This window comes from Peromyscus maniculatus, chromosome 4 (genome assembly GCF_049852395.1).
Source record: "Peromyscus maniculatus bairdii isolate BWxNUB_F1_BW_parent chromosome 4, HU_Pman_BW_mat_3.1, whole genome shotgun sequence".
Taxonomy (NCBI): domain Eukaryota; kingdom Metazoa; phylum Chordata; class Mammalia; order Rodentia; family Cricetidae; genus Peromyscus; species Peromyscus maniculatus.
This window is the reverse complement of record NC_134855.1, coordinates 54,678,599-54,696,270: the sequence shown is the minus strand read 5'-3', so window position 1 is coordinate 54,696,270 and position 17,672 is coordinate 54,678,599. Positions and strand designations below refer to the sequence as shown.

At 40.6% G+C, this 17,672-nt stretch overlaps 1 protein-coding gene across 3 annotated transcripts in view; it reads left to right on the top strand.

Moving 5' to 3' along the window:
- Ttn (titin) overlaps positions 1-17,672 on the top strand; it is a 275,803-nt gene that overhangs the window by 187,412 nt on the left and 70,719 nt on the right. For all 3 annotated transcript variants that reach the window (XM_076569742.1, XM_076569741.1, XM_076569740.1), the window contains 31 exons: positions 48-163; positions 251-550; positions 693-992; positions 1,087-1,192; positions 1,314-1,510; positions 1,596-1,901; positions 1,996-2,274; positions 2,868-3,167; positions 3,277-3,579; positions 3,708-4,070; positions 4,383-4,685; positions 4,813-5,112; positions 5,210-5,506; positions 5,604-5,888; positions 5,975-6,268; positions 7,652-7,951; positions 8,040-8,348; positions 8,434-8,624; positions 9,005-9,434; positions 10,590-10,898; positions 11,029-11,177; positions 11,262-11,294; positions 11,388-11,517; positions 11,631-11,930; positions 12,024-12,341; positions 13,280-13,576; positions 13,681-13,980; positions 14,090-14,404; positions 14,493-14,641; positions 15,340-15,490; positions 15,581-15,862. In XM_076569742.1, the coding sequence (XP_076425857.1) occupies positions 48-163; positions 251-550; positions 693-992; positions 1,087-1,192; positions 1,314-1,510; positions 1,596-1,901; positions 1,996-2,274; positions 2,868-3,167; positions 3,277-3,579; positions 3,708-4,070; positions 4,383-4,685; positions 4,813-5,112; positions 5,210-5,506; positions 5,604-5,888; positions 5,975-6,268; positions 7,652-7,951; positions 8,040-8,348; positions 8,434-8,624; positions 9,005-9,434; positions 10,590-10,898; positions 11,029-11,177; positions 11,262-11,294; positions 11,388-11,517; positions 11,631-11,930; positions 12,024-12,341; positions 13,280-13,576; positions 13,681-13,980; positions 14,090-14,404; positions 14,493-14,641; positions 15,340-15,490; positions 15,581-15,862 (8,012 nt within the window). The remainder of the gene's footprint in view (positions 1-47; positions 164-250; positions 551-692; positions 993-1,086; positions 1,193-1,313; positions 1,511-1,595; positions 1,902-1,995; positions 2,275-2,867; positions 3,168-3,276; positions 3,580-3,707; positions 4,071-4,382; positions 4,686-4,812; positions 5,113-5,209; positions 5,507-5,603; positions 5,889-5,974; positions 6,269-7,651; positions 7,952-8,039; positions 8,349-8,433; positions 8,625-9,004; positions 9,435-10,589; positions 10,899-11,028; positions 11,178-11,261; positions 11,295-11,387; positions 11,518-11,630; positions 11,931-12,023; positions 12,342-13,279; positions 13,577-13,680; positions 13,981-14,089; positions 14,405-14,492; positions 14,642-15,339; positions 15,491-15,580; positions 15,863-17,672) is intronic.

Here is a 17,672-nt window from a genome sequence, read left to right as displayed (position 1 = left end):
CGTAGGTTACCACTTCTTACCATGATGTTACCTTGTCCCCACTCCAGAGTGAAAGGTCTCACCAATAAGAAAAAGTACAGATTCCGTGTGCTGGCTGAAAATTTGGCTGGACCTGGAAAACCTAGTAGATCAACTGAACCAATCTTAATAAAGGATCCCATAGGTATTATTTATATGACTTTCTGTGGCTATTTTAAGGGATATATCAACTTCCTTTGGAAAACCAAATAATGTTGTCATTGGCTTGCAGATCCTCCATGGCCCCCTGGGAAACCAACTGTAAAGGATATAGGCAAAACATCACTAGTATTAAACTGGACCAAGCCAGAACACGATGGAGGGGCAAAGATTGAGTCTTACGTCATTGAGATGCTAAAGACTGGAACAGACGACTGGGTCAGAGTGGCTGAGGGGGTTCCGACCACTGAGCATTTGCTCACAGGGCTAATGGAAGGACAGGAATACTCATTCCGAGTGAGAGCCGTGAACAAGGCTGGAGAGAGTGAGCCCAGTGACCCCAGTGACCCTGTGCTTTGCCGAGAGAAACTATGTAAGTCACTCTTAAGATCTATCTGAAAACTCCAGTCTAAGGGAAAATTTAAACCTCACTACTATTATTCCCATCTTACCTTTGCATTGTGACTATGAGAACATGTGGTAAAGACTAAAATGAAATGTTTCTTCCTCTTCAGATCCTCCATCACCACCTCGATGGCTCGAAGTGATTAATATCACAAAAAATTCAGCTGACCTAAAATGGACAGTGCCCGAGAAAGACGGAGGGTCCCCCATCACCAACTACATCGTGGAGAAGAGAGATGTGAGGCGCAAAGGCTGGCAAACGGTGGACACCACTGTCAAGGAGACGAAGTGCACAGTAACCCCACTGACAGAGGGCTCTTTGTACGTGTTCCGAGTGGCTGCGGAAAATGCCATAGGGCAAAGCGACTACACGGAAATCGGGGATTCCGTCCTGGCCAAAGACACCTTCAGTAAGCACTGCAGCTCAGTCTTTGCAACAGCACTTGTAGCAAGTTATACATTTCCCCTCCAGGTTTTCCTAATGGTTGATTCTTTTGTCTTCAGCCACCCCTGGACCACCCTATGCCCTGACGGTGGTTGATGTGACAAAGCGACATGTTGACTTGAAGTGGGAGCCACCTAAAAATGATGGTGGACGGCCAATACAGAGGTAGAGCTTCAGTGTGTTGTTTTGGTTTTTTTTTAATTAAAAAAAAAAGTCAAACATGGATATACATTATCAACTTCTGTTTTTCTTAATGCTGAATGGGATGCTTTGCTTTTTTCAACAGATACATCATTGAGAAGAAGGAAAAGTTAGGCACCCGTTGGGTAAAAGCTGGGAAGACCTCAGGCCCTGACTGTAACTTCAGGGTAACTGATGTCATCGAAGGGACAGAAGTCCAGTTTCAAGTTCGGGCTGAAAATGAAGCAGGAGTCGGTCACCCAAGTGAGCCCACAGAAATCCTGTCAATTGAAGACCCAACAAGTAAGTTGTACTGATCCTTCAAAGGAGATTGTGTAGGGCCTGACGGTGAGACTGTGGGGTAAAGGCTTTGCTGCTGTCTTCCCAGGTCCTCCCTCACCTCCTCTTGATCTGCACGTGACTGATGCTGGGAGAAAACACATTGCCATTGCTTGGAAACCTCCAGAGAAAAATGGCGGCAGTCCTATCATAGGCTACCATGTTGAGATGTGTCCAGTAGGCACCGAGAAATGGATGCGGGTTAATTCTCGCCCAGTAAAAGATTTGAAGTTCAAGGTGGAAGAGGGAATTGTTCCTGACAAAGAATACGTTCTGAGAGTGAGAGCTGTCAACGCTGTTGGTGTCAGTGAGCCATCTGAAATCTCGGAAAACGTGGTTGCCAAAGACCCCGACTGTAAGCATTCGCTATTCTTCAGGGTTAATAATATATGCTTTCTTCCTGACCGTTGCATTTTAACATATTTCCCCCATCCCTTGGTGTTTTGTAGGCAAACCAACAATTGATCTAGAGACTCATGACATTGTTGTTATCGAAGGTGAAAAGTTAAGCATCCCTGTGCCCTTCAGAGCTGTCCCAGTGCCAACTGTGAGCTGGCATAAAGATGGCAAAGAAGTTAAAGCAAGTGACAGACTAACCATGAAGAATGACCATATCTCTGCACACCTTGAGGTTCCCAAGAGTGTCCATGCAGATGCTGGAGTTTACACCATCACCCTGGAGAATAAGCTCGGCTCAGCAACTGCTTCAATCAACGTCAAAGTCATAGGTAACAATTCTATAATAAAACATCAGGCATTCTTCATATGTCCCAGGAATTATAATAACTAGCTTTGTGATGGTCTGTACGGCTTCCAGAACTGGCATTTGTAAACTGAACAGTCCCTCAGGTTACTTATTTCCATTTGAAAAGTAAAGTAATTTTGAAGACATTAAATTGATAATTAAACTCTGATTAATTTATTTGTTTTAATTATTTGCATATGAAATACTAATTTAAATAAAATATCTAGCATACTTAAGGAAGATTTCATTAATCAATATTTCTTTCTAAATTATGTAAATTCAGTTTCCTATAGTCTGCTCCTTCAGGAATAAGATTTTTCTGTCCTTTATGACCATCCCCTGGTAGTAATTTGAATTAATGGAGCAATTTTGCTTAACACAAAGACTCAAGGGTTAATGCTTCTGATTAATAATAGATGGGGGACAAAGGTACTAAATGTCTTGTGTTCCAAGGGATAGTAGCACAGAAAAGATTACCCCATCCAAAATGTACATATGCCAAATTAGATAAAGTTCACTATTCAAATGATAATTTTTCAAGCTTGTGATAGTCATTATCAATTTTATATATAACAGGTCTACCTGGTCCATGCAAAGATATTAAAGCAAGTGACATAACCAAGAGTTCTTGTAAGTTAACGTGGGAGCCTCCAGAATATGATGGCGGAAGCCCAATTCTCCATTATGTCCTGGAACGTAGAGAAGCTGGGAGGAGGACATACATACCAGTCATGTCTGGTGAGAACAAACTGTCTTGGACCGTAAAGGATCTCATACCAAATGGTGAATACTTCTTCCGGGTAAAAGCAGTCAACAAGATTGGTGGAGGCGAATATATTGAACTCAAGAATCCTGTCATTGCTCAAGATCCAAAGCGTAAGTTGGAACATAGACATATGATGGCTAGGATAGAATATACAAGAATTATTGTGTTTGCAGTAATTGGTTTCTCCGGTAGTAATAGGTGTTTTTCTTTGTTCACCAGAACCGCCTGATCCACCTGTAGATGTTGAGGTTCATAATCCTACAGCTAAGGCAATGACTATCACATGGAAGCCACCCTTGTATGATGGAGGGAGCAAGATAATGGGTTACATCATAGAAAAGATCGCTAAGGGTGAAGATAGATGGAAGAGATGCAATGAACACTTGGTACCTATCCTGACCTATACAGCAAAAGGACTCGAGGAGGGGAAAGAGTACCAATTCCGTGTGCGAGCAGAGAATGCTGCAGGCATTGGTGAACCTTCTCGGGCCACTCCCCCAACCAAAGCTGTAGATCCTATTGGTATGTTTTATTTTTTTTTTTTTGCGGGGGGGGGGGGGGGGAACGGGTGCTACTTCCTCATTGTAAAATAAATGGGGTTCATGTTTTGTCAAGAATGAAGAACAATTCTGGCTTTTAATCATTTACAGATGCCCCAAAAGTCATCCTCAAAACAAGCCTGGAAGTAAAACGGGGTGAGGAAATAGCACTGGATGCAACCATTTCTGGTTCACCTTACCCAACAATTACCTGGATAAAAGATGAGAATGTCATTGTGCCAGAGGAAATGAAGAAGCGAGCAGCACCCCCAGTGAGGAGGAAGAAGGGTGAGGCTGAGGAAGAGGAGCCGTTTTCCCCGCCCCTGACGGAGCGTTTGAGCATCAACAACAGCAAACAAGGAGAATCTCAGCTGCGGGTCCGTGACTCCGTGCGGCCCGATCACGGCCAGTACATGATCAAAGTTGAGAATGATCATGGTGTCGCCAAAGCCCCTTGCACTGTCAGTGTGTTAGGTAAGTAGTTAAAACTACGATTTCCACGGGAGAGAGAAAATCTACGTCAGAGTTTTAACAAGACAGACGAATAAGGAGTTTGGGAACTCATTAAATGAAACGGCTTCAGCAAATCATTCTGTTACGTTTTGTTACCTAAGCCGGCACTATTGAAAAAAATCAACTGACCTTGTTATTTGTTAGCTAATGTAATACAAAGAAAGATATGGAAAAAACTAGAAGTTATACCAAAAGACCATACTAACATTTACGTTTTCCATAGCAGCCAGGTCTATACAAAACTGTAATCACTGATCTCCTTTGAAATATTAGATACACCAGGACCGCCAATCAACTTTGTATTTGAGGATATTAGAAAGAACTCTGTCCTCTGTAAATGGGAACCGCCCCTTGATGACGGTGGCAGTGAAATCATTAACTATACCTTGGAAAAGAAAGACAAGACCAAACCTGACTCAGAATGGATTGTTATCACTTCGACGCTCAGACACTGCAAATATTCAGTAACAAAACTGATTGAAGGAAAGGAGTACCTCTTCCGTGTGAGAGCTGAAAATAGGCTGGGACCTGGACCACCATGTGTTTCAAAGCCACTTTTAGCCAAAGATCCATTTGGTAAGGTTCTTTTAGCATCATAAGTTGGCTTTTTCACCATATACTTCAATGTTTACATTACCATGGTTTTGTAAAATTGGTTTTACATCATACTATATAATTCAAATATGTTTTCTTTTTTTATCAGAACCACCTGATGCACCAGATAAGCCCATTGTGGAAGATGTCACCAGCAACAGTATGCTAGTAAAATGGAACGAACCAAAGGATAATGGCAGCCCCATCTTGGGCTACTGGCTTGAAAAGCGTGAGGTCAACAGTACACACTGGTCTCGTGTCAACAAAACCCTCCTCAGTTCTTTGAAAACCAAGGTAGATGGCTTACTAGAAGGACTCACCTATGTCTTCCGAGTCTGTGCTGAGAATGCTGCTGGACCTGGAAAGTTCAGCCCACCTTCGGATCCGAAAACAGCTCGTGATCCAATCTGTGAGTAAATCCTTAAGAAGAAAGGGTGAGCGAGTAGTCTAACCCACATTTGGAAACCATCAGTGAACTTGACCTGTGTGTTCTGCATTCCTTCTAGCTCCACCTGGGCCACCTGTCCCCAGAGTTGCTGATACAAGCTCTACAACCATCGAGCTGGAGTGGGAACCCCCAGCTTTCAATGGTGGCGGGGAGATTATTGGCTACTTTGTTGATAAGCAGTTGGTGGGCACAAATGAGTGGTCACGCTGCACGGAGAAGATGATCAAAGTCCGTCAGTTCACCGTCAAAGAAATCCGGGAGGGTGCTGACTACAGACTTCGAGTGAGTGCTGTTAATGCAGCAGGCGAAGGACCACCTGGAGAAACAGAACCTGTTACTGTGGCCGAACCACAAGGTACTTAAAAGTTTTCTGGGAAAACAATGGCTATTTCCCAACATGGGGCTCTATTTTCTTCTTCCTTGAACTAACATATATGACTGTTCTTCAACAGAGCCTCCAACTGTGGAACTGGATGTTTCTGTCAAGGGTGGAATACAAATCATGGCTGGGAAGACTCTCAGAATCCCAGCAGTGGTGACTGGCCGTCCTGTGCCCACAAGAGTCTGGACCATAGAAGACGGGGAGCTGGATAAAGAGCGTGTTGTGATAGAGAATGTTGGAACCAAATCTGAACTAATTATCAAGGATGCATTGAGAAAAGACCATGGCAGATACGTGATCACAGCAACAAACAGCTGTGGTTCCAAATTTGCAGCAGTCAGGGTTGAAGTGTTCGGTAAGGAACGTTTCGTGGAACTTCATAGGATTTTTCCATGTTGTGTGATTTTACCACATTGATTTATTACTGTTTTTATTGTCCAGATGTCCCTGGCCCAGTTCTTGACCTAAAACCTGTTGTAACAAACAGAAAGATGTGTCTGCTTAATTGGTCTGATCCAGCAGACGATGGAGGAAGTGAAATCACAGGGTTTATAATTGAAAGAAAAGACGCCAAGATGCACACTTGGAGACAACCCATTGAGACTGAGAGATCCAAGTGTGACATCACAGGTCTCATAGAGGGACAAGAATACAAGTTCCGCGTCATTGCCAAGAACAAGTTTGGCTGTGGGCCTCCTGTTGAAATAGGACCAATTCTTGCAGTCGATCCACTAGGTAAGGAAAGACTTTCACTATGTTTACTACATAAATACTATTCTGCTTATAGATAAGTCAAGTATTTGCTAAGATTATGGCTTCAAACACACAATAGTCTCAAGATCTTTGACTAGCTAGAGGATCATAAAAGAAAATCAAATATCTATTAGCAATTTTAAAGATACCATATTTACTAAATTTCCATGTATTTTTGTTTTATATATATATAAGTTATGCAGTTTTTTGTGCCAAAATTTTTGGATCTACAAAGTCTTGGTAATAACCTACAAATAATTCAAATAATTTAGAAGCATTCAATATTACCAATATAGTAGAGGATTTTTAAATATAACAATCTGGACTAGCATTGGTAGCCCACATCTTTAATCCCAGCACTTGAGAGGCAGAGGCAGGCAAATCTCTGAGTTTGGGGCCAGCCTGGTCTACAGAGTGAGTCTCAGGACAGCCAAGGCTACACAGAGAAACCCAGTCTCAAAAAACAAAATAAATAAATAAAAATGATCTGATAGTTATATAGAATTCACTGTTCTATAAAAAAAAAATCATGGGGCAGATAGTTGTCTACTGCTTAGTTTACTATACTACTAAGAAGTCTTCATACTGGAAGAGCCCTCAAAGAATAGAAAACAAACCAGAGGAAGTCTCCCAGAAGCTAAAATGAAGCACTAAAATTATGCACACTTGGTAATACACAGTTATGTCCCTCTTAAAGTGATGTTCCAGAGGAAAACCTACTCCTCAAGAAACAGGAGATTCTCTTCCACTACCACACCTGGAAAAAGATAAGAATTACATCCTACACCACAGTTTCAATCACCCCATAATGTCCACTAATTTCAGGTTGTGCTAGAAGCCTCAGAATAGAGGTGGGATTCCCCGGCTTCTGTCTGTCATAGCAATCAGCTAGAATGGGACAGGTCTGGTTACGCCAGTCAGAGCCAATTCTTAAGGACGCAAAACCTTTGTGGCATTTCATAAATGATCTTCCCATTGAGGCAATATGACTCAAAGGCTGTTCAGCAACCATATCTACTGTCTGGCCACCAAAGAAAAAAACCACATTGTTCTCTGCCGGCATTCAAAGCAGAGTTTCACACACCTATTTTCCTAGCTTGGTAGATTAGTTTTGTCAGTGTCTCGGGCAAACAATCCAAAATACTAATACAAAGCACATATACACATATCCTTGACTTATTTTTAATTAGTGATTTTGAGGAGACATTCACTAGAAATAAAATGTTGTTAGTGAGAAGGACTATTATTGTTGTGACTGGTGTGTCTGGAAAAGGATTCTGAAGATGCCATTTAATCTATTTTTCACACAAACAGAAGTGAAATACTTGTTTTATGCTCAACATTTTCAATTGCTTCCACTTTAAGGCCCTCCAACATCTCCCGAAAGGCTCACATATACAGAAAGGACGAAATCTACTATCACGCTTGACTGGAAAGAGCCCCGCAGTGATGGTGGCAGTCCCATCCAAGGATATATCATTGAAAAACGCCGCCATGACAAACCTGACTTTGAAAGAGTTAACAAGAGACTCTGCCCAACCACATCATTTCTGGTTGACAATCTCGATGACCACCAAATGTATGAGTTCCGTGTCAAAGCCGTCAATGACGTTGGCGAGAGTGAACCATCCCTGCCTCTCAATGTAGTCATACAGGATGATGAAGGTATGGATTCTGTGCAGAATACACACTAACAGACTTGATGGTGACTTGCGGAAACAGTCTTAAGACTTTTTCCCTCTTCTCTCTGCAGTCCCTCCAACGATCAAGCTGCGCCTGGCTGTTCGAGGAGACACTATCAAAGTTAAGGCAGGAGAGCCCGTTAACATCCCTGCGGATGTGACGGGACTCCCCATGCCTAAGATTGAGTGGTCCAAGAACGAAACAGTGATTGAGAAACCCACTGATGCACTTAAAATAACCAAAGAAGAAGTATCCCGAAGCGAGGCCAAGACTGAGCTGAGCATCCCCAAAGCGGTCCGAGAGGACAAGGGCACTTACACCATTACTGCCTCCAATCGTCTTGGCTCCGTATTCCGCAACGTTCACGTGGAAGTGTATGGTAAGTGATTTGCCGCCTGTGTGGGGAAGCTAGCCACCCCCTGCTGAAGAATGACTTCTTAGTCCCTGCTGCGCTTCCTTTCCAGATCGCCCATCTCCACCCAGAAACCTCGCTGTGACTGACATTAAAGCTGAGTCTTGCTATCTCACATGGGATGCCCCTCTAGACAATGGTGGCAGTGAAATTACCCATTACATCATCGACAAACGCGACGCCAGCAGGAAAAAGTCTGAATGGGAAGAAGTCACCAACACTGCTGTTGAGAGAAGATACGGGGTAAATGCTTCCAAATTGATGCACATTAGTCGGACATGATTCTGATTTGATACCTTTTTTAACGTAACTTTATAGTTTAATGATTGAACTCAAAATTGCATACATGCAGCAGCTACTTGTTACTTTGATACTTATCACTATGTATATAAAGCCACTTAGCAAATATTACTTACTGCTCTGTTACTCAAAGTCCACTAGAAACTACACAATCAAGGTCATGTTTTTAAAGGGTTTCTCTTTTCCTCTGTCTTTCCTATGATTTAAGTCTATGTGTTTACTTCTTATGGTGATCCATGCCCAAAATAAATTGAGTTTTAAAATCAGGAAAACATCAGTCCAAGCAGATTTGCTCTGATTTCTTTATTCACCTATATTTCTAGATCTGGAAGCTTATCCCCAACGGTCAGTACGAGTTCCGAGTGAGGGCAGTGAATAAATATGGGATCAGTGATGAGTGCAAATCAGACAAAGTCGTCATTCAAGACCCCTATCGCCTCCCTGGACCGCCTGGAAAACCAAAAGTCTTAGAACGCACCAAGGGGTCTATGCTGGTGAGCTGGACTCCTCCTTTGGACAACGGAGGTTCTCCGATTACTGGCTACTGGCTGGAGAAGAGAGAGGAAGGCGGGACCTACTGGTCACGTGTTAGCCGAGCACCAATAACCAAAGTAGGACTGAAGGGTGTGGAATTCAACGTTCCACGTTTGATTGAAGGGGTGAAATATCAATTTAGAGCCATGGCAATAAATGCTGCAGGAATTGGCCCTCCCAGTGAACCATCAGACCCAGCTGTTGCAGGAGATCCTGTATGTAAGTATATTTTATTTCTAGGACTCATTTCTAATGGGTAAAGTTACTATGTAGGTTACTCTTGAATTTCTCATATTTTTATTAGAACCATTCATAATGAAGTAAGTACATATGTATACATATACATAAAATGGTTTTTAAACTCTTGGATTTAAACTAGTGTTTTTGTTTTCTTTTTTAACCACATGATAAAGAAATACACTATAAAGTAAGGGTTCAAAACTATCTCATTAGCTACTTTGGAAATAATTTTCCCCACTAAATAGTCAGACTCTCTTGTAATAATTCAATAAAAAAGTAAAATGTTAAGTATTTGTTGAACAAAGACATCAAATTCTCAGGCAGAACATCTGAGGTCAAAAAATGAAAAGTTTTGCTGGATCATATATGAGCAGATTGGCTCAGAAATTAAAATACAGTAATTTTTATAATTCAGTGCATTTTCTAAACAATACCTGATTGTACTCTCTGAAGAAAAACTTCAACTTTTTCATTCAAAGATTTAAGATACCCCCATGCTATAGAGAAAGAGTCTGTACCAGATACAAGGTGGGGGATGTTAAAACAACAGGCCAACAGGGTAAAAGAGTTTCATTGTTAGACACCATCAGAAAAGTATTATGATGTGGTGAGCAGAAACATTGATTCTGCCTCTAAAGAGCACTGAGATTAGTTTGTATCCAGAGGTTTTCCCAACTAGTGATGAAAATATTTTTAAATTTTCATATTGTGGAAAGTAAAATTTTCAGTTAAAATACACTTTGAATCCCTTTAGTAGGATCTCAAAAGTAAATTACCTTTTCGCCAGTGGTGTGCTCACAGACTGTAGCTCTTTTCACCAATGGGGTGCTCACAGACTGTAGCTCTTTTCACCAATGGTGTGCTCACAGAGTATAGCTCCTTTAGCCAATGGTATGCTCACAGAGTATAGCTCTAGCCAGAGATAGGAGTAATCATTTTCCCAGAGATTGTTTGCTTTCTGTTTCTGCATTAATACTAAAAGAAATACACTCTTATTATACTTTTTTAGCACTTCAATTTTAATATGATAATAGACAACAATAAAAGTCTTATATAGTGAAAGTCGTATGGTATAGATAAAAATAGCATTCCATTACTTTACAATGTGATGTCCATTTGTTTGTTCCTTATTAGACCCCCCTGGGCCACCTTCCTGCCCAGAGGTCAAAGATAAAACAAAGTCGAGCATCTCACTAGCATGGAAACCTCCAGCCAAAGACGGCGGCAGCCCAATCAAAGGCTACATTGTGGAGATGCAAGAGGAAGGTACCACTGACTGGAAGAGAGTCAATGAGCCCGATAAACTTCTCACCACCTGTGAGTGTGTGGTGCCTAATCTGAAAGAGCTCAGGAAGTACAGGTTCAGAGTGAAAGCTGTCAACGAAGCTGGTGAGTCTGAACCCAGCGACACAACTGGAGAGATCCCTGCCACCGATATTCAAGGTACTCATCTTACTCAGCTTATGCGTTCACCTTTTTTGGATCATACTGTGGAATTAATGTACTGGAGATGGAGCCCTTACCTCTTTAACAAGTGTTAGCTAACTGCTGTCTGATTACCCATGTATTCCAGAGGTTCCAGAGGTTTTCATTGACATCGGAGCACAAGACTGCCTGGTCTGTAAAGCTGGCTCACAGATCAGAATCCCTGCTGTCATCAAGGGACGCCCGACACCGAAATCATCTTGGGAATTTGATGGAAAGGCAAAGAAGGCCATGAAGGTAATGAGTCTATGATTTTTCCTGTGTCTTCGATTGAATAACCAGAAACAGTATTGAAAACATAATTGTCTTCTTTTCTAACAGGACGGAATTCATGATATACCTGAAGATGCACAGGTAAGAGGCGATAGCTTAATTAATTAGGAATATGATTGACCTTAGTAATGCTGTGATCTCATTCGATATACAACTACAATTTTCTTTGTACAGCTGGAGACTGCTGAAAACTCATCTGTCATCGTTATCCCAGAGTGTACTCGAGCTCACTCAGGCAAATACAGCATCACAGCCAAGAATAAAGCAGGACAGAAAACTGCCAACTGCAGAGTTAAAGTCATGGGTAAGAAAGACGTTCATAGTTGCTACAGAATTGGAGCAAGTTGTTTTCAGTATCTAAGGAACAATGTTTACACTGTGGTTTGCAATGTTTACACTGTGGTTTGCGACCAACAGATGCACCAGGCCCACCCAAAGATTTGAAGGTTAGTGACATTACAAGGGGGAGTTGCCGACTTTCATGGAAGATGCCAGATGATGATGGAGGAGACAGGATCAAAGGCTATGTCATTGAGAAGAAGACTATAGATGGGAAAGCCTGGACGAAAGTCAATCCAAACTGTGGAAGCACCACATTTGTGGTACCAGATCTCATCTCTGAGCAGCAATACTTCTTCCGGGTGCGAGCAGAAAACCGTTTTGGAATTGGCCCACCTGTAGAAACCATTCAGAGGACCACTGCTAGAGACCCAATTTGTAAGTTTTAAAACACAAATTTAAAATACAGTCTCAAAAATGAGCTACATTATTAATAGCCATGCTTAACAAATCTTATAAATATTTTTACAGATCCTCCTGACCCTCCGATTAAACTCAAGATTGGCCTTATCACAAAGAACACAGTACATCTGTCATGGAAACCTCCAAAGAATGATGGGGGCTCTCCTGTCACCCACTATATTGTTGAGTGCCTTGCATGGGACCCTACCGGGAAAAAGAAAGAAGCATGGAGACAGTGCAATAAGCGTGATGTAGAAGAGTTGGAATTTACTGTTGAAGACCTCATAGAGGGTGGGGAATATGAGTTCAGAGTCAAAGCTGTCAATGAAGCCGGGGTCAGCAAGCCTTCAGCCACTGTTGGTCCTGTGATTGTCAAGGACCAGACATGTACGTGTTTAATGAGAATTTCCTTCTCTGCGGTTGCCTTCCTATGTATCTAATAATATAGAAACAGAGTGTTTCTATCAGAGTGTTTCCATGGGCTTCATGTAGGCATGGCCATATCATTCAATTACTTATTACCCCATTACAGACAGAATTAGCAAATGTCCTTCCATGTTGCTTTTACTATAGACAAGACATGTCTAATTTCCTTCTTGTAATTTTCTCCTTAGGCAAGCTATCTTATCTATCAGAAATTAAGGGAATTAAAGGGGCAGGAAGCTAGTAATTTGCTTAGCACCTGCTAAGACCAATGTATCTTTCTAATCAAGACTTTCCCTTTACTTGAGAAAACCCATTTCAGTTTTGAGTTTTGGAAGCTAAGATACATATACAAATAAGTCTCTTCTAATTATTGTTACCATCACTATCACTTTGTGTTGATTTGGTTGATTGTGATTGTGCCAATCCTTTCTGCACACTCATAATAAATTTGTAGAAAATAGAAAACTGTTTGGCTTCTACCAAAAACTATATTTCTTATAAAAATTCACATCAGAACCTTTAAATAAGCATGAAAATGAATTTATAACTGCAAATTATTAAAAAAAATCATGACCCAAAGTACCAAGCATAAACTACTATGATATTCATTCCTTGCTGCCCTTTGTCAGAATTTTCTTTTGTATGATGAAGCATGATGAGAGAGAGGCAATAGCAGATAGGTGGCTGTGTGCAGATCCAATAAAGAATAGCTACATGTAATTGCCCCCAAACTAGTATAATAGTGTTAAAGAGAGTCCCACTCTTTATATCAACTTGGACAATGAAGTCTGAATACAGTCGACCTAAATAGGCTTTCCAACCACATAAAATTTCACATTCTAGTCTTCAGTGCTTTTTGCTCCCTGTGTTCACATTTGTTCTTGTTGTTAATTATCTAGGCCCACCATCAATTGAGCTAAAAGAATTCATGGAAGTGGAAGAAGGAACTGATGTTAATATCGTGGCCAAAATTAAAGGTGTGCCATTCCCAACTCTCACCTGGTTTAAAGCTCCTCCAAAGAAGCCCGACAGCAAAGAGCCTGTTGTCTATGACACCCACGTCAACAAACAGGTGGTGGATGACACCTGCACTCTAGTTATTCCCCAGTCTCGCCGGAGTGACACTGGCTTATACTCTATCACAGCTGTCAACAACCTGGGGACAGCCTCGAAGGAGATGAGACTCAATGTCCTTGGTAATGATTAAAACTACGTGATTTTTTAATTCATAAACAAAATTTTGCTTTAAAAAAATCTTTCAACTAATAACATATTCTTTTTTTTTTTTTAAATCATGTAGGTCGTCCTGGCCCCCCTGTGGGACCCATAAAGTTTGAATCTATTTCAGCAGATCAAATGACGCTATCTTGGCTCCCACCTAAAGATGACGGTGGGTCTAAGATTACAAACTACGTCATTGAGAAAAGAGAAGCTAATAGAAAGACATGGGTACGTGTCTCCAGTGAACCTAAAGAATGCATGTACACAATTCCCAAGTTGCTAGAAGGCCATGAATATGTATTCCGAATCATGGCCCAGAATAAGTACGGCATCGGAGAGCCGCTTGACAGCGAACCGGAAACAGCCCGAAACCTCTTCTGTAAGTAGGACAACATTTTCACATATGAGGTCATCCTTTTTTTTTTCTTTCTTTCTTTTTTTTTTTTTTTTTTAGTAACTTCTTACCAATTAATACGTTTTTCTCACAGCTGTCCCTGGAGCTCCAGATAAACCAACAGTGAGCAGTGTGACTCGTAACTCCATGACTGTCAACTGGGAAGAACCAGAATATGATGGAGGCTCTCCTGTGACTGGGTATTGGTTAGAAATGAAAGACACCACTTCAAAGAGATGGAAGAGAGTTAACCGAGATCCTATCAAAGCCATGACTCTGGGTGTTTCTTACAAAGTTACTGGTCTTATTGAAGGTTCTGACTATCAGTTCCGGGTATATGCAATCAATGCTGCTGGTGTGGGTCCAGCAAGTCTCCCCTCAGATCCAGTGACTGCTAGAGATCCAGTTGGTAAGCCTTTAAATCATTCTTTTAAAAAAAATGGTTTCTAAAAGTACCATGGAAATCAAGAATACTGATGTATACTGGTTCTTTCCAGCTCCCCCTGGTCCTCCATTCCCCAAAGTGACAGACTGGACAAAATCATCTGTGGACTTAGAATGGTCACCTCCATTAAAGGATGGTGGATCCAAAGTAACTGGATACATTGTTGAATTTAAGGAAGAAGGGAAAGAAGAATGGGAAAAGGTAGATAAAACATTCATTAAAGAGATGTGCTGTGAATAAGTTTTAAATAGATTTTCTCAAGCCCGTTTGTTTCTGTCTATGTTTGAGATTAAAAATCAGAAAAAATAGCTGTTTATGTCAAATAAGGTCAGGAGTAGGAAGTGTGAAGAAGATCCTATATTGAGTAACAAAACAGTTAGTTAGAAAAATAAGTTCTAGCATTCAGTAGCACAGTATGATGACTATAGTTTACAATATTTTATCATATATTTTGTTTGAAACTGGAAGGGTTTGAAATCTCCCAACAGGTAGAAATAGTAAATATTTAAGGAGATGGAAATGTTTATTGCCAGCTGTTTATACATAATGAGTTATTATGCTGTGAATAGATACACTTAGGATGGATCAATTAAAAACAAAAATTGAGCCATCAAAAGTTAAATCATGCTGTTTATCTTTTGGTTATAAATCCTGGAAAGATGGAACAAATGAACAGTACAGTTTTTCCTATCATTTGCCATTGATTTTTAAACATAATTCCTAGCAAGTCATTCACCTATTGTCTGTAATATCTGATCCCTAAAGCTTCCTGAGAAGAGTAGGTAGGTAATGGTTTTACATGAGAAAGTTATTAAAGCAGCAACATTATACATTAGCTATACCATACACATTTATATTAGAAATAGTCTAATTATAAAATGTTGGTTATTTCCCCCCAGGGTAAAGATAAAGAAGTGAGAGGGACAAAACTAGTTGTGACTGGATTAAAAGAAGGAGCATTCTACAAGTTCCGAGTAAGAGCAGTCAACATTGCTGGCGTTGGAGAACCTGGAGAGGTCACAGATGTTATTGAAATGAAGGACAGAATTGGTAATTACCACTACTTCTGCTAGTTGATCAATATTTAAGCTATATATTGAAAGACAGAAGTCATATTTGCCATTTTCAATTGTTTCCCAGTGATGCCTGACCTTCAGCTAGACGCCAGTGTCAGAGACAGAATAGTGGTCCATGCTGGAGGGGTGATCCGAATCATAGCCTATGTATCTGGGAAGCCACCTCCAACCGTCACTTGGAGCATGAATGAAAGAGCCTTACCTCAAGAAGCTGCCATTGAGACCACAGCCATTAGTTCATCCATGGTCATCAAGAACTGCCAGAGGAGCCATCAAGGTGTCTACTCTCTTCTTGCCAAAAATGAAGGCGGAGAAAGAAAGAAGACAATTATTGTTGATGTACTAGGTAAATAATTTTAATTTGTCGATGCAACATTTTTATTTTATTTTACTTCTTTTTCAAGACAGGATTCTCATTGTATATCTCTGGCTGGCCTGGAACTCATTATGTAGGCCACAAACTCACAGAGATCTGCCTGCCTCTGCATCTTGAGTGCTAGGATTAAAGGCGTGCACCACCATATCCAGAAATGCAAATTGTTTTAAAATCAGCATTATAATTATATCTGCAACAATGCTATGTTGCAATAAGACTATGTTGTAAATGTTTTGGAAAATAAGAAAAATAATTCACTGTTGATTTTAGAATTTTTTAAATGTGAATTTCCTCTTCACGTTTTTATCCTATATGTATTCCACATTGTTATACTCCTGCTACACATATGAAGATTTATTTTGTTTTCATTTTTTTTAGTGTGTATGGTGTTTTGCCTGCATAAATGTATGTGTGCCATTTATGTATAGCATTTGAGGAAGCCAGAAGAGGGTGTCAGATACACTTGAACTAAAATTACAGATGGTCATTAGTCGCCATGTGTTTGCTGGGGACCAAATCAAGGTCCTCTGCAAGGGCTTCAAGTACTCTTAACCACTGAGCCACCTCTCCATTCCCCTAGGTGAAGTTTTGTGTGCTACATTTTTTTGACAAGACATGCCACCTTGAGGACCTACTGTGTGGTTTCATGGTCTTTATGGAGGCACTTTTCCTGAAAATGTTCATGAATGTTTAAAGTTTCTAACCATTCAGATCATGAAACTCTATCTTTATTTACTGACTAGTGTAAGACTGAGGAAACCTCTATTAGGAATTCTGTATTCCAAGAGAACCAGTGGATGTAATTATCAGTATTGTGTGGTTAGTCACCGAAGATAAGTTCAGCTCTGACAGCTTCTTCTGTGTCTTTTGTCTGCTTTAATCCCTCATTTGCTCAGAAAGTGATACTGTCCCATGTAGTACTCATAATTCAGTAGAGCCCCACTCCAAACAGCTACCATTTCAATATATAATGGTCAGTCCCCTAGTAATATAAGTAATAAAAGATGGTTAAAAGTGTTTCATGCATCAATAACTCCACAAGCTCTTAGGTTTCAAGTTTCTAAGCCCTTATACTCATCAACAAATACTACTTTAATTGGATAATTGGGGTGTTTCCTTATTAAAATCCCAACTTCTAAAAGTCAGGGTCTTCTGTACCCATAACTTACTGGTCACCCAGGTTAAAAACTCTCTCCCTGTTTCCACTTAGCAAAGGCACAAGAGCTCAAACCACTCTCTACTCCAGTCTGCAGCTCCTCCCCCCTGTCACACACATTCTGTTTCTTTAAAGGGAATCTTGTTCTCTCTGCATGTTATTAAAATGTGGTAGCAAATAATTAGCATAAACATACTTCATTTTAAAATATGATTGAACTCTAATCCCAACTATTGGAGAGGCTGAAGAAAGAGAATTGTGAGATCGAGGCCAGACTAGGCACTAAAGTGAGAGCCTGAGCTAAGATAAATGGATGGATGGAAAGGAAGGAAGGAAGGAAGGAAGGAAGGAAGGAAGGAAGGAAGGAAGGAAGGAAGGAAGGAAGGAAGGAAGGAAGGAAGGAAGGGAGAGAAAGAAAGAGAAGAAGAAAGAAAGGAAGGAGGAGGAAGAAGAAGGAAAGGAAGGAAAAAAGAAAGAGCAAGAAAGAAAGACAGAAAGACATAGATAATAGAAATTATAGACATACAGACATGGTTAAATATTGTTAGTATAACAAAAAAAACCCAACTTCATTAACAAGCACAAAAATCTTACTTTCTTCTGTGGCACATTTATGCCTTCACT